Source organism: Schistocerca gregaria, chromosome 3 (assembly GCF_023897955.1).
Source record: "Schistocerca gregaria isolate iqSchGreg1 chromosome 3, iqSchGreg1.2, whole genome shotgun sequence".
Classification (NCBI taxonomy): Eukaryota; Metazoa; Arthropoda; class Insecta; order Orthoptera; family Acrididae; genus Schistocerca; species Schistocerca gregaria.
In genome coordinates this window covers 804,486,557-804,504,043 of record NC_064922.1, presented here as the reverse complement: position 1 = coordinate 804,504,043, position 17,487 = coordinate 804,486,557, and the positions used below count along the sequence as shown (strand labels likewise).

The window sequence follows — 17,487 nt, the reverse complement described above, 5'->3', positions numbered from 1 at the left end:
CCTGTTGCCACTGACCCACTCCACAGATGGTTATGAGCGTTAAAGTCGCCCAGTAACAAGAAAGGTGGCAGCAATTGGGCTATCAGAGCAGCCAGGACATGCTTCGCGACATCAGCATCCGGTGGAAGGTAAAGACTGCAGACGGTAACCGACTATGGCGTCCACACCCGAACAGCGACAGCCTCTAAAGGTGTTTGGAGAGGTACAGACTCGCTGTGAAGAGAGTTCAGGACATATATGCAGACGCTACCAGACACCCTTTCATAAGCTGCCCAGTTCTTATAATAACCCCGGTAGCCACGGAGGGCAGGGGTTCTCATTGCCGGAAACAAAGTTTCCTGCAGAGCAATGCAGAGGAAAGGGTGAAGGCTGATAAGTTGGCGGAGCTCAGCTAGATGGTGGAAGAAACCGCTGCAGTTCCACTGGAGGATGGTGTTGTCCATGGCTGAGAAAGGCGTGATGGGACTGGGAAGGCAGATTACGCTGCTAGGTGACCTGCTGCCTCCAATTGGGCACCTGTGATAGTGCTTTCCATGGCGTCTGAGGGACCGGCGAGATCGAGGTCCTCAGCGGACGCCAGAATCTCCACCTCGTCCTCAAACACAGAGCTTGTAGGAAGCGGTGGGACAGGTGCCACCGCAATGTCGTTAGCCTTGGGGAATTTCTTCTTCTGTTTCTCTCGCTGTGCCTGCACTGGTTCAGGCTTCATGGGCTTCACTGGGTCAGTCTCAGGGACGGACGACGACCGTGAGGCCCGACGACCAGGGACTGGTGGTTGTTTTAGCCACTTGCGGGTGTCCACTTTTCCACTGGTCGGAACTTGCGAAGGGAGGTCCCCAAGGGACTTCCTGGCGAGAGTAGCCGAAGAAGTTTTACATTCACCGGCTGGGAAGGGGGAGCTGATGTCCCCGATGGTTGGGAGGGTGTTGCTCCTGAAGAAGATGGAGCAGGAGCAATAGGGTGTTAAGTGTGCCCCCCGCCCCCACAACCAAGGGGGCCGTTGGATTCTGACCAATGAGAGAACCAACCGTACGGGACGACACACAAGATGGAAGAACCGTCGTTGCAGCAGCGGCGTACGTTGACGTCATTGGCACAGGATGGAGCCTCTCATATTTCCACCTAGCCTCTGAGTAGGTCAGCGCAGTCAGGGTTTTATATTCCATTATCTTCCGTTCTTTCTGGAAGATCCTACAGTCCGGCGAGCATGGGGAATGGTGTCCTCCGCAGTTAACACAGATAGGAGGCGGAGCACATGGAGTATTGGGATGCGAAGGACGTCCACAATCTCAACATGTGATGCCAGAAGTACAGCGAGATGACGTGCCCAAACTTCCAGCATTTAAAACACCGCATTGGAGGAGGGATATATGGCTTCACATCACAATGGAAAACCATCACCTTGACCTTTTCGGGTAAAACAAGACCTTCGAAGGCCAAGATGAAGGCACTGGTGGCTACCTGATTATCCCTCGGACCCTGATGGACGTGCCGGACAAAGTGAACACCCTGTCGTTCTAGATTGGCGTGTAGTTTATCGTCGGACTGCAGTAGAAGATCCCTGTGTAATATAATATCCTGGACCATGTTTAGACTTTTATGGGGAGTGATGGTGACAGAAACATCCCCCAACTTGTCACAAGTGAGCAACCTCCGTGATTGGGCAGAGGATGCTGTTTTTATGAGAACCGACCCAGAGCGCATTTTGGACAAGCCCTCCACTTCCCCGAACTTGTCCTCTAAATGCTCGACAAAAAACTGGGGCTTGGTCGACATAAATGATTCCCCATCAACTCGCGTACACACGAGGTACCGGGATGAATAATCTCCACTGCCTTCTTTAGCCATACGTTCCTCCCATGGAGTGGCCAGGGAGGGAAACGATCTCAGATCAAATTTCTTCCCGTTGAGGTTAGACCTCTATCACTTAGAGACTGCTGGTGGTGGCCCACCAGCGAGAGATGATGTACCACGCTTCATTGCGGGTCATCCGCCCTGATGCCACCCACTCCGACCAGGGGCTCTCCCCACGGGCGCCACCCAGCTGCAGCAAAGACCACCTGGCAGGATGGCCTTTGCCGGGAGTCATGTTGCCCCAGAGGGATAGGCATCTACTCCTCAGCATACGTGGGGAGGTAGCAGCTCAGGCATCAGCAGTGCGATCCCTGTGTAGTCAGGGGGCTACCACCAAGAGGGTACATGACAACCCCACCACAACGGACTGGCTACTGTGCGGGATGTCGGGTGTCAAAATATCCATGTACATCACGAGGGCAAAGATGGAAGTGCACTATGGAGGGAATGTACGCTACCCGGAACAGACTGCAGCAGATGTGGCCGGAAGCTTGATGTAAGTCCAACTCCATGACAATATCGGGTGGGCCAGATCTTAGGGCAAGATGGATACATAATAAACCACGTAAGGTGTCCTTCCCCAAATGGTACGCACTAACAGAAAATTTTGAAAGGTAGTGGTCAAACCCCTTCGGGGACCATCACATTAAGGCCAAAACGCTGGAGACTCCTTTTAGTCGCTTCTTACGACAGGCAGGAATACCGCGGGTCTATTCTTGCCCCCCAAATCCGCAGGGGGAAATCCCAGGTTTTTCCTGGATCATATACACCCCGTGTATATGAAGTTTTGTTTCTATTCACCCCGTTTTACGAAACTGTAATATTCTGCAAGGCACTCCATCATATCCATGCGAGTCCTTAGTCTTCGGCGATTTAATTATTGACTTAATTTCCCCCTTGTCTGTATCACAGAGGAGTATTTCAGAGGTCAATCTTGGGAAGGCATTATCCAGGAGGGTTATACGATTCCCTATAGAAACTAAAGTTTTATTTAATTCACCTGCGATGCTCAGAAAATGATTGTTAAATACTGTACATATATTTGATTTATCAGTAACAGGGATATTTTTACTACGAACTGACTTTATATCGTCAACCTTGTGCTTCTGACCAGACACTTCACAACTGACCATATGGTTTTAATTTCATCCTGCAAATTAGCTATTCAGTTTGCATATGACACTCTCTTTGCCTTTCTAATAACCTGTTTAGGTATCTTACAGCAGTGTTTGTAATGGGCTACTGTAGCTTGATTGTTACTGCTTCTAACATTTTGATATAATTCCCGCTTGTTCTACACGATATCCTTATCATACTAGACAACCACCCAGGCTGCCTTTTACTGCTAGTACTATAAACATCCTGCAACTCTTGTTCCTTGACAAGGTTTAAGATACTCTCAGTTGCTGTTGGATTAACTTTCCTACATAGTTTGTAATTGTTTGTGACATTTGTTCGAGTAGGCCTATAAAAGGCTTTTAGTGTTAAAATTTGCGCATCACGGTCTGAAAGGCCATTCATCTTTTTGCTAACAGAATGCCCATCTAGTAATGAAGAATGAATAAAAATGTTGCCTATGGCTTTGCTACTGTTCCCCTGCATCCTAGTCGGACAAAACACAAACTGCATCAGATCATAGAACTTTCTTTGCACGTCTCAAGACTTTAAAATTGGACTCAAGTGGCTGGTAAAATCATACATAACATCAACAGTGTAGCAAAAGCTAGATTGCTACTTACTGTAAAGAAGACATGTTAAGTTGCAGATAGGAACAGTTAAAAGACAAACACAGCTTTGGCCACAGCCTTCGTCAGCAGAAGAGGAACACAGAAGAATACACCATTCATACACATAAACAAGCACACCTCACACATGAGCACCAAACCTGCTTTCACCTACACCTGTTACATTTGACCAGACAACTTGACTCACACTCAATACCAACCTCAATAGGGACAATAATTTTGTCAATTGCAACAAACAGCCCTCTCCTATTGTGTCTAATCTGCCTTTTCGTATGTTTCATGAATTACTAAATGTCTATGAGCTTTCTACTTTGGAATTAAGTATGTCAAACTACCACCTAACCTAAAAAACCCCAAGTGCATTCATAAGTACTCTGCTACTCAATAGCTGCTTCCTTTGTGTAGTGCACCCTATTGAGAAGCATCTTACAATTTCTCACTCAATAATGCAGGTCCAGTAATTTGCAGCCAAGCCTGTCATTTGATGAGGCCTTGGCCAAGATCTTCCACTCTGCTCCAAAGCAAAGGACCACAACCAAAATCTGGGAACAATGCTGCAAATTGCGAGCTCTCCTTGCACTCTGTGCAAACAGCCAGCAGCCTCCAACACCTCCACCAGCTGCTTTTATGAACTGAGGATAACCTCTGAACACAAGCAACAGGTGCCAATGTGAGACCCAACCTGCAGACAGTTGCACTCTGCAGATCCGATAGCTGCAGGTAAAGACTCCTTGTGACCCTGACCTCCTCCTCACAGACGTACTAAGTGCACATTGGCTTGCTTTATTGCCCTGACCATTATGTTCCTAAGGAGCTTTACAACATGCCTAACATTGGAACTCCCAATAACCAGCAAACACCTGCCCCCGTGTACTTCCTCCAACCATGCTGAAGGAATGTCCACCTGTCTACTCTCAGGGTGAAGCCACGCGGTAAACCTCCGCATTGGCCCTCTGCTTCTATAGACTTGAATGCGTCATCACTTGCAACTCAACCTCCCACTGCATCTGGTACACTGGATGATGCCTCAGATGCAGAGTCTGTGGGCAAAACAGTGACACCTGAGGTGTCCCATGTGCTGCATCAGATTCTCCATCCCCATTGCACCCCAAGACGGTAGCCTGAAGTGGTTGACCATAGCCAAAAGTGCACTGAGCTGCTGGAGTACTGTAACCAGCTCCTGTGTCTGCACTCATCCTAGCAGGGACAACTGAAGAAGTAAACTGTAAAAGTACTGGCAGAAACCTAGATATACAGCTTGTTACCATCCTGAAGTGTCACAAATGCAGGCTGATGCCTGAGCAAGCTGTTCAGAATAAGTGACGACTATGCTACAGACTGATTCTGCTCTTAACAATTACAAAAACACAGATTATGCCTCAAACAGAAAAACATTTAAGAAATATTCACAATATAAGGGCACTGATCTGTTGACTCACTGCACAGGACTGCAATAATTCTTGGACTGTGTATTGAGTGACCTTTAGTAATTCTGCAGAGTAGTATTCCAGCAGTTATAAGAGTATTCTTTATATTCACAATATGTAATCATGCCATAGTTTTTTAAAACCAAGTTTGCGAATACTTTGATGCAATAACGCTACATATTATCACCTATGTGATTTATTTATTTTTTAACCAAAAAAGGGTTGGTTCATTTCAGAGACAATCTGGAAGAGATTTAAAAAATGATCATGAAATTGCTACTGTTGAACTATAATTTTATTAAATGCATTTTGCATAAGAAACACAAAAACATTTTATATTAGTACTATTATCATGACTGAAGTGCAGTTTTCTTTTTGCATATAACTGTGCGCTCAATGAATTTTCTTTTGGCTGTACTCGTAGCTTTTTTCAAGGGCAACAATCATTTTTTCCTGATGTAATCAGAAGGGGCTTATCTTTTCTTGATGGGCATAGCCAACAAAAATCTTACAGTCAGAGGTTAAAAGTTTTTTGAACATTCTGATTACACTGTACATGCCACCTGTAGCATCAACACTTACTTCAAAAAGTTTGATAACATTTGCAGAGCTCAGCTTTGAAGAAATGCACTTTTTTTTGCTTCCATTCATCAGATCATCACAATATATAACACAGCACAGGTGTTACCAATCATTAAATTTTTTTCTGTACCAATGCATGTTGCATTTATACAGCCTTGTGAATCTTATTTTAAGATGGACAGTTCAGAGAACAATGCCACGACATGACAAACCTCAGCTAATTCTGTCTGCACTTTTCATTTTTTTCATCACTATCATCTAGAGTCTTTGAAAAGGTAAGTGTATTAAGTTGCTTTTGAATCTCATTCTGGCATACTGGGGACAACTTGTGAGACATTTTGTCGATTTAGCTGCTCTTTGTTTCACCCTAACAACCACGGCACCACCACCAATAATTATATGTGGATGTGCTAACAGCTGAAGCAAATTTGTACACTCATCGATACGAGAGTGGTAGCACATTCTTTCTTTAGAATTTTATTATATCTTCCAATTACTTTGTCCTAATTCATTGTATGTCATTAGATGTAGAAGAAACAAAAATACTAAACATTCACTTCAGCAAATTCAAAGATTTGTAGCTTTGATGGGTGGCAGAACATACACACTCCATGTTTTAAAAACTTTTATTCAGATTTAGCTGGAGAACTTTCTTTTTTACAGCATGTAATTAATAATGTCTGGACGGAATTACCAGAATCTTTTTTTTAAATAATAGTAACTAATGTACTCACACCAATGATCTTTTTTACATGCATTACACAGAAAGGGTAGGAAGAAATGATTCCAGGCAAAAATATGACTTCAAACCAAGGCTTTTGCTGGACACTAGGGAAAGTAACCACACAATTCACTGGTACATTTCAACACAAAAATTTGCAGTAACTCTTCAGTTACTCCACAGGAATGTATGAAACTTGGCTCAGAATTGATGTTACTGGTAAGAAAGCAAATCAAACTAAGTAGTTTGAAGGATGTATCATCAAATCGTACACAGGTGTGGATACATTATGGAAGTGTAACCACCCAGATACCTACAAGCTGCTTCGATTATCAACTTAGAATGCGAGTAGTCTCACATAAATTTCTGATCAAATAGTTTATGTAATGCTCAGATTTAAATGGAAATAATGCATTAAAACAATACCACACATAATTAATAATATTTTACAATACAATGTTATTTCTAGTTATCCACCCCGTCAGGAGTTACTGTATATTATACACACTCCAAAAGCAAAACTAATGTAATGTACACAACAAACCGAAGAGAAACAGCTAGAACACATAGGTACATTTTGTACTTTTACATGATAAACCTTAACTTTACTGTGCAAGCTCTTATAATTAAAATTACGATCTGATGTGATAAGCAATTTAGACAATGTGATAGTTCACAAGTTTAACAACATCCTTCGAAATGTACAACATACTGCATAACTTCTAACTGTACAAATAAAAGTTCAACCAAACTTTCCAGCCGGTTCGTTTGAATTATGTAATTCAAGCAATAGTACGAGCAAAAGCCGAGGAGGAGGAGTGATCTTCTTCCTTCTTGAAAGTGCCTGTCTTTCTCCTAATATACATATATACAGTCACAAGGCAGTAATTAATACTGTTATCAATGTGATTTGTAGTCAAAATACTTCACAGATGCAGCCTGTAGTGGCAGCTTCTGCCTGTTAATGTGTAACTTAACATTAATTCTACATCCATGAAGGTTCTCCTTCACAATGAGATTTATTGAACATGATGTGAGAATGAATGAACGAACATATCCTGAAAAATGTTTGGTGTAATAAAATTTAGTTCATTAAAATTAAAAGTTTGTACACTTTGTTACAGAACAAGGAGCTATAATCCTTCTGCCCCCTTAGTCCTTCTGCATGGGTGAGTCCGTGAAGAATTTTTTGCCTCCAAATGGCCTGGTAGACAGAAAGAAAGAAAGAACAGAATTAAAACAAATTCAAAACAAAATACATATGGTATAGTTCAATGGGTTACATTATCTAGAGCACTGAAGTGAGGGAAACAGAAACAATTACAAAAGCATACTCCACACCTAGTTGCAAGAAATTAGATTAACCAAAACTGTAACTACAACCACAGATAAATAATGCTGAAAACATTTGCATTTTGAGTGACAAACAAGAATGTATTTATGGAAGGGGAGAAATGGTAGGTAAACTGACAGTGACACGTATAGTTCAACACTAAAGAAATAATTAGCTCCTCTTCGTGCAAGATAAACCCTGTTAATTGTAGTCCACGACAATGAAGCAAAATACTACTTACCACATTAGTGCTCTCTAAGAAGACACTTGAGTACGGTGACTCATGGCATAGCTGAACTGATACAAATCTGAGGACATTTAATTATTTCTATCGTCACTTATCTCTGTTCTAGTTTACCATGTTGTGCGCTTTCGTATACTAAAGCACATGGAAAGCAGATATAACAGAGAGTTAATTATTTTCATTTTATCTCTTCACTGATTTTGGGTAGATCAAAAAACCTAATTGCCTGCAGAACAAGAAATGAACATACTTCACTAAGCACAGTGAAGACTTAACAGAAATAAAACAACAATAACAGTGTAGGCCCCATTTCTGCTGGACTAGTAACCTGAACGAACTGAGCAACTGCTTGAAATATTAAATTATCTTGTGAGTTCTACTCCTGTGACTCCCATTATCCATAATGCTTTTTTCTTCTTGAAGAGTCCATGTAACAATCTTTGGCAGCTAGAATAATACCATCAAGAAAATGATGGTATCTAACAGAGCTTCAAAATGAGACTATGGACGACTATTCAAAGACCTCCGTTAAAATAGGCAACTAAAAGTTTAAGGACATCCACCTCTATTTAACGAGAACAGAGGTATGAAGTGCTAAAGCTGTAATTCAGTAAGTTTTTTGTGACCCTTTGGAACTTTATACCCTACTATTACTTACCGATGTAACACTTTTCAAGGGGCTTTCTGGTGCTGCGTTCATTATAAATGCACACACAAATTACCACCCACCACAAGGTCAAATTAAGTTCTAAGTGACCATAAAATCAAGAGTTGGTCTAATAGACATGAAGTTCAACAATATGAGCAACTGCAGCCAAAGGTCTGAGTGACTCAAGTAGAAAACAGCCTTCAAATCCCAAACAGAAATGAAAATTCAGAAAAACAATCATTGTTCGAGAATCCTGCAGTAACATACCTCACATTTATGTGATATAATTTTGGTTAAAGAACAGCAACAAGAAATTGTTGGGAGCATGCCATATAATGGAAAACATGACAAGTGACCAACCACGAGCAACAACAGAAAAAACCTGATTGGTCATCATGGACAGTTAGAAAAGTAAAAATGTACTGAAATGATGTTTTTACAAGAAAAGTGTGAAAAGCATGTGATACAAAACTAAGTGCATGGAGAATTTTTCTTGGCTCCTTGAACCAACAGCTACCACTGGCAAGCTGAGCCAGTCAAAGCAAAAATGTATGAGCAAGTCCTGGATGAGCACATGCTCACAAGCTTTACCAGTCTATATGGATTTGCCAGTTATGAAATGAAAAGAATTGACGGGTGCAAAGATGGAAGGGGTGTAGAGAGTTGAAATGTTTGTTCAACTTCAGTCTTGTCAGATTGCTTCTAAAATCAGAGGGTAAAAAATGTTCACTATCACTTTCTTTACACTGAAATTCAAACTGGTATAATACGTCTAGTTATTTCATGTGGAAGCAGTATTTTCAATATTAGGAAAAGACTAGATTGCTACACACTGTAAAGGTGACTTGTGGCGTTGCAGACAGGCACAACGAAAATTCTGTTACAGATAAATAGCTTTCAGCCAAAGCCTTCATCAGCAAAGAACAATTAAACATGTTCCCACAATCAGACATCATGTACACATGTATAGCAATCTAGAGTGGGGTGGGGAAGGGGGAGGTAAATCAGTTGAAGCAGATGGGGGAGGAGTTGAGGTTCTAAAGAAATGATGATAGGGCGTCTTGGCCCCGAGTTCAGATCGAGGAGGTATTGTCAACAAACCAGACCAGGGGTTTGCAGTTTTGGGAGGCTAGGAAGGTTTCCTCTAGAAGACCCATTAACAGGTTGGCACAGGAGGGTACCACACAGGAAAGTATACAAACAAATCAGTGGCACAGTCATGGGCACCCACATAGCATCCTCCTATGCCTCCTTAACCCAGCATACCGTCTTCTTAGATGTTCATCACTTCCTCCCTGGTGGCCCCATCCACAGTTCTGTCCACATTAAACCCACTAACAGTTCTTGCATTTTGACAGCTGCCATCTCTACAACACCAAAAGAATCCCTCCCATACAGCCTTGTCATTCAGGAACAGCGTATCTACAGTGGCAAGAACACACTTTCCCAGCATGCTGAAGGTCTCACCAAAGCCTTCAAAGACGAGCAATATCCCCCGGACCTATTCTTCCAACAGAATTCCATGCCATTTCCCACACACAACTCAATCCTCCCACCACTCCCAGGAGCCAGCTACACAAGAGTGCCCCTTCACCACCAAATACCACCCTGGACAGGAACAAATGAACCGCAACCTTTGTCAGAGAAGCTGAAATTAACATGCTTTATTTCAAAGGCAGCTTCACAAGGTGGGGCTCCACTTCTATTTCTGAACTGTGCAATCCTTCCAACACATTCTCCAGTTGCGAAATTATCCCGGCCTCAGCCTACAGTAACCCACTGTCTCCATAACCTCCTCCCAACAGTTTCCACCCCTTTATCCTGTCACCTCTTCCCCTTCATTCTCTCAGCCAACATACCCGCCTATCCTTTCCCCTTCCCAGATCCTTTCGTTTTAAACTCTGTCCCCCCCCCCCTCCCCCCCCCCACCTTATTTCCCAATCCTGTGCCTGGCAATATCTAGTCCCTGCAACCACTGACAGACAGCACCAGTAAGGCTTTGGCCAAAAGCTATTTATCTGTAACGGACTTTTCGTTGTGCCTGTCTGGAAACTTCACAGGTCATCTTTAAAGTGAATAGCAATCTATCCTTTATCCAATACTGTTGACATTCCAACCTGAAGTTTCCGTTGTTTAGTAGTAGTGGTATTTATTTACTTTATCCATGATAAATGGTTGAGAACACCATGAGTCTTTTTGTATACATCACCGAAGAAAAAACTGCAACTAATACCTTTTTTCCTCAGTGATCTTAGAGAAGCATGTGGCTTGTGATATGATTGAAAATCGTAATCCTCACCAATACAGTGTATATAATCTGTATAAGTGAAGGAAATTAAATGTGCAATAAAATGTTTATGCAATAATTTATGGTAAAGAATTTTCTCAGTTACTTAAAAATCACAGATGTGTAACAGCAAGTAAAAACTCATCAAAAAATTGAAATTGATATCTGGGTACAAGGTAACAGCACTATTTTCCGAGACATGACAACCACAAAATATACTTCAAAACATAAATTTTTGAGACATCTTTCCCTTGCATTCAGCCGCAAAAAAGAAAAATATCAATGAACATGGTGAATTAAACAAAACCTGTAAAATACAGTGAAAGATGTCTGAATTTAATGGGAGTTGAGGGGTGGGGTGGGGTGGGGTTCCCTTCCGCAGTCAAAGAAGGCAGTTTAATTTGGCCAAGTAGACTTCAAGACACACACACACACACACACACACACACACACACACACACACACACACTAAGCTTGGAATACATTTTTGAAACATGTTTCTGGCTACTTGATGTGGGCACTTTTTGGAAACATTTTTCAAAACATGGGAACATTTATCCATAGCAGTGTCCGTACAGATCATAGAAAACAATGTTCCAGGCCAACTACGACACGCCACTGCTGCATGGCCCAAGTGTATATTTATGTGTTGCATTGTGTCTTCTACCGTATACAGTTGGTACATGTTTTGTTTTCTCTTGCTGTATGAAGTTTTTCCACAAGCAAAATGGGGGGTGGGGTGTAGCGGACGAGGCAGCAGACTGTCGAGTTGTCATCGTTGTACCAAGCTGACAGTTGCATGTGGAATACATGAAACAAGTCATACAAGACCGGCAATAAAACAAGACGCCCTACAGAAAACTACTGCTACATTTGGTAGAATACTGAGAAAGACTGTGTAGAAAACAAAATTAATGTCGTTTGTTGCAGATAGATTCGAAATCTTTCTTTTCTTTTTTAAAAAAAAAAAAAAAATGGTGACACCATATTTGCCAGAAACTCAAAATTAAAAATATGATATCGCAGTGAAACTATGAAAACTGGAGCTATCTTCCATATTCAGTTCCCATATGTAGCAAGTTTTTCCCACCTGTTGTTCTATAGTATGTTTTTGCTCACCAAAGACGACGATGGTATGCAAACCAACAAATCGATTTCTTACACCAACTAATCCAATTTTATCAACCTGTAACAACTAATATACGAGCTCTCCATCAAAATAATATTGTTGGTTTAAAACTGATTACGGCATTCTTTATTAAATAAATGCAACCTTGTCCTGTATAACAATGAAACAGAGAGATGCTTATGGTCTTCAGGTCACAAGTAACAACAAATAAATAAAAAAAGAATCAATGACGGCGACATTGCCTTTCATTGTGACTGCGTGAACCATCGAGTATTAATAATGCGGCAGCTCATATTACAACTTCCTCATCTCTTAACATCATGAGGTAGACAATACAAAAACAATGCAACAAACATTGTTGTACACGATGTGAATACACTGAGAAATGTTTACTGCCAGTATCGACAGAAACAGAGACAAGAAACAAAGTGTGAAACAGATTTGATACACTGTAGGAAATTATGTTTCCAATGGCAGTGTGGATGCAGCTTTTTGCAGTTGTGACATTACTAGTGGGCTGTCAGCTATACAGTTTTGCAAACTCTTGTAAGCAACATCTGTGTGTGATGTACACACAAAGTGTGACGTTTGAAAGCAGTGGTGCATTGAAAGTATATCTCACAAATATGTCACACTTATCATTAAATGTCAATTACAAAGCACCAACAATGTAAGGCTTCAGATTTTTTGATAGCTAATGTGCAATACAAAATTCGGATCAGTGAGCTTTAGTTTAATGAATAACGACATGGTTAGCTGACTTACAGGTTACAGGTTTGCAACTCACTGCATGCCAATATTTTCTTCAACTTAGCATTATCATCACATTCGTTATGATCATAATACAACACGTTCTGCAATATTTGATGTTGTCAAACATTTCTGCCTGGTTAGAGAACAAACCATGAAATAAATATTTGCCTATTTATTTCTTAATCTGTGAGATTTCCGAATATGTGCTTAGGCAGGAATCCGAACATGTGGTTAGGCAGGAACCTAGAAGGACAGCTTGAATTGCTGCAATGTGAAACGATGAGCAATAACATTCATATTCTTCACTGCCACAAATATTTCGCACACTGTGCAAATACAAATATATTTCCCTAAAGAGTTTGTGACGAAGTTGGGATCTCTCTACTTCCTTTGTTGTTTTGCCATCTGCCTCCTTAAATCCATTTAATTTTCATTTTTGCTGAATTTCCATCAACATGCAGAAGTATAATCTGCATTTCCACAACAGAGAAAGGTTGGCCCTCAATCTTAAGGAATACATGCACTGGGTCTAATTTTGTGCTTAGTTTTGTTGATGTAATTATTTTCCTAATTTATTTTGGCCGTTCCTCGTTAATACTTGTTATGGGGTGAAATCTGAAATTGTTTCATGACTTCGATTCTATTGTTACTTAAAAACAAATATAAATTATGTACTAATTATGAACATTTGGAAAAAGAACTACTAGGATTCTTAAAGAATTTATTTGGCTCTATTCAAAAACATATTAGCAAAGCCAACTCTCTTAATTAATTCCAAAATAATTACGAGGTTTGTCAGATGTATTGTTTGTACAATTATATTTGTTTATTTCATTATTTAAAAAAATAATTGAGCCTAGCGTTTATGACAGAAGGAGCTGTTACAAAGAAGGAATTTTTCGATGGTATTCAGGTAACTGATTGAATTATGCTTCAATAGTAATTTCTGTAACGTAAATATCGAACAATGTATAGGTTCAGTGCCTATTATTGCGAGGATAGATAAAAGGCCGAATTTTGCTCCCAAGATAGTCAGCCCATGGCCGATTTTCATTCGTATTGGTTACAATAACAACAATGCATAAATTTAACAGTGGAATTAGTGTAACACAAATTGACCCTGTGTTAGATCAAGTAATCACAACGCCTATTCAAGTTATTTGAGAAATAGTGCCACACGTACCGTATTATTCGGCAAGAACTGTTAACCGTATGGTTAGGCTTTTACTACTCATCGATGTTAAGCATCAAACTTTGTAGCAGTCTGTTCATGTTTGCCTGTAACCTATTAACGAGGCTTATCAACATTTACCAATGGTCAACTGGCCATATAACTGTGTAATATTTGGGGGGTTGTGAACAGTGAAAATAAGGAACTGTGAAACACCACTGTGCAACTGTCAGCTGCCCCCAATTTTTCAGCCAGTAAAACAATGCAGTGCATTGACAGCGAGGACCATCAGTGAAAAAATAAAGCAGGCAACTGCCACAAGTTCTTGCTACAACTGAGATTCTCTTGTCACTGACACACACATAAACATCAACTTAACGTCATAGCGATCTACAAATGATAGCCTCGTTCCTGGCTGCCTTGACAGCGCCACCACATCATGATTACATTAGTTCCTGCAAAAAGTAATGTGAAACGTACTCGGCTCATCATCATTGTGTGGTGAAGCTAAACATCGGAACTTGTGTTGGAAACGCCAATTACTGATTACGTAAGCATTTCCTCTCTCTTTTTCCCTCTCTGCAATGGCCTAAAATATTCCCTTAACTGAACTATCATCCACGGTGTGACAGTTTGTCTTTTGTGTCACTTATAACTCGTTCAGTCACATCAGATGTCAATAGGAAGAAAACAGAACAAAGTGAAGCAACATGCCTAATAAGAATATACAACTGAGTAAACCATACTAGGAAGAAACTTAAAGAACGGGTAATTTTTAGCATTGTTCTTATAGGTTTTTCACAGGGGCTACAGATTTATGGTGTAGAATTGCGAGCAACATAAATTTGGAGAAATTAAAGTTAAAGTTCTAGTGTATACTCTTATTTTATGCAGTCTACTCTGAAATTTGAAAATTAATTTAGGAATTTTTATTTACTTTTATTGGTAACAGCAATTTGTGATATTAACACAGTGAAAGTGGTTTGTAATGCACCAGAGCTAAGCTTAACAAGATTTATTACCTGTTGCCTCCATGTGGAGTATTAAAGAACCTCCTTGTTGAAGAACCTGAATGCTGCCATTTTAAAGATGTAGTTGATGGTGTAGCAAAAAGAGTGTCAGATCGAGAACTAATTGGTGTTGAATTATTATTCACAAAATGTGCCCAGTATTCTGATGGTAAACTCATCAAATTTTCAACAACCTGTAAATAAAAGAACTCAATTTAACTACCAAAATTTTGAAGCCACAACATTTAACAAATACTACATCTAAAGTTCCACCAGTAATTATAGAAGATTACCATGTGGCAGTTGACAAACTTATCAATTATCTCATGCAGACTTATTACAGTTAACAAGGAATATAGATGTACACAACCCTCAGCACTTGACCAAGTCTTTGTCCATGTAGAGGACATCAATACCAAACACAAGACTGCTGTCATGGGTATGAGCAATGCTGAATAACTGTAGAGTAGAATTCTCTCTTATTACTTTAAGAAATCACGTCACATACTCTCGTGGGGGAGGGGGTGAGGGATGCATATCGATCTGTTACAACTACCAGGCATAAATTAATATCAAATACAAAATTTGAACATAGCCACAATAGCACTTAAAAATAATTGTGTAAACAAAATTGAGTGTTTCCGTCTGAATGTGCAAAAATGTAACAGGACATAGAGAATGGTCCAATGAATGATATGAGTTAAGGAAGCTGCGGTGACAGAAGTCAGCTTAAGGAGATTCGGAAGTAAACTTGTCTTCTGCTTTGTCTAGCACTACTGTTTTCCAGCTTATTTACAACTAACATTCATACAAGTTTACACTTATTGTGCTATTTACGTACATATACACTCTTTATTTCCTGCAAGGTAACAAAGAGAATGATCCTGACTACTAGGAAGTCATGATGCAGGTTTTTTTTTTTTTTACTCTACTTGTCCACAAGGTGGCTCTTTTTTATCATATTTACATTTTCCCATGACAGAATGTGCTATGAATCAATGACAGACCGATTCATTAGTCATCACTTTTCAGGGACGTACAGTACAATACAATGGGGCAGAACTGGTACAACTTCGCTGAACTCCCACATGCGTACTTTGTGTATGGGGAAGTATGCTGCAATGCTCCCACTGCTGAAAGGCTGTACAACGAACAATTCTCTAACAGGTTTCATCCGTCACAACAAGTGTTTGTTTCTCTCAATCGACAGATGATAAGGGAGACTGGTTCATTGGAAAGAAGAAACCAGGCACCTGCCAACATAAGGACCACATGCAAACCCAATTTTGAAGAGGAGATGCTGGAACGTGTTGGAAGTACTTCTTGTACTGCATGTGAAATGTATGCTGTAGATACCAGCACGTGTCGAGTACTCTACGAACACCCATAATGAGTATGTGTAATGCTTGTGACTGACTTTGCACCAAGGGTTGCATTGTGTCAGTAGTTGCTCCAACAAAGGATTGATCGACTAGATTTCCTCCAAATCGTGCTACTTACTGATGAGGTCTCATTTGATTATGATGGTACTTCGAACAGCACGAATAGAGTCACAACATCAAGTACGTTTTGTTGTGAATATCTGGACCAGCACTGTCAGTGGCTATCTCACTGAACCGTATCTTCTACCTGGCCGTCTGAATGGCCACTTGTACTTGAGGTTTGTGCACATAGTTCTAACTGAGTTGTTAGAGAAAGTACCCTTGGCCGTTCGTAAGAGGATGTGGAAACAACATGACAGTGCACCATGTCACTCCAGTGTGGATGTCTGCAACAATCTCAATGCTGTATTTCCTAGTAGCTTGATTTTCAGAGAAGGTCCTATTCCATGGTCTGCAGGTCACCTCACCTGAATCCCCTTGGTTATTTCCTATGGCGGTATCTGAAGTCACTTGTGTATGAGATCCCAGTGGATACAAATATAGAATTACAGTAGCACCTCGCTTAAAGAGTATCTCCAATAATGCACAATTTGTGTAACAAGCAAAGCAAGTTGTAAAAAACAGACTCACTTAACAAGCCATGTTTATCATAATGAGTGGCGATAATTTATTGTGAAATCAGCTGTTCGATCATAGCGGGAGAAATGTTCAACAATATGAATAGCTTTCACAGTTGGCAGCAGCATATGAACAATGTCTTTAGTCAGGGTGTATACGTGGACAAGGGAAAAAAATTCCCGGATTTTTCCCGTATTTCCCGGTTAAAAATACAATTTCTCCTGGACGAAAACACACTTTTTCCATGTTAAGTAACTGTATATCTTCCATCGGAACTGTAAAACTTATCAATCCTTTGAATGGTTATGTTTTTACACAAGGGCATACAATTTCCCGGCACTTTAGAAAACGAAACTCGGGGAAGAAAACTCCTTTTGGAAAGAAATTGGTGTGCAGCAACATGTACGCTGCATATTTTCGTATTACAAAAGTATAAATTCAAATTCCACCAAACACCGCATGTTACTTTCTGAACCATTGTAATCAAGACTGCGATGCGCTTGTGTAAACCAGTCATAGCTCATGTCACGTGACCCCGCCAGCCGATGACAGCGGATATTCAGACCACAGAACACGTGATGT

The 17,487-nt window shown here is 40.5% G+C and overlaps 1 protein-coding gene across 1 annotated transcript in view; it reads right to left on the bottom strand.

Annotated features, from left to right (window-relative positions):
- Positions 1-6,220: 6,220 nt before the first annotated feature.
- Positions 6,221-17,487, bottom strand: part of LOC126354368 (rac GTPase-activating protein 1) — a 139,127-nt gene continuing 127,860 nt past the window's right edge. The window contains exons 11-12 of the mRNA XM_050003951.1: positions 14,918-15,099; positions 6,221-7,533 (exon numbers count right to left, since the gene is read on the bottom strand). Of these exons, the coding sequence (XP_049859908.1) occupies positions 7,482-7,533; positions 14,918-15,099 (234 nt within the window). The 3' untranslated portion in view covers positions 6,221-7,481. The remainder of the gene's footprint in view (positions 7,534-14,917; positions 15,100-17,487) is intronic.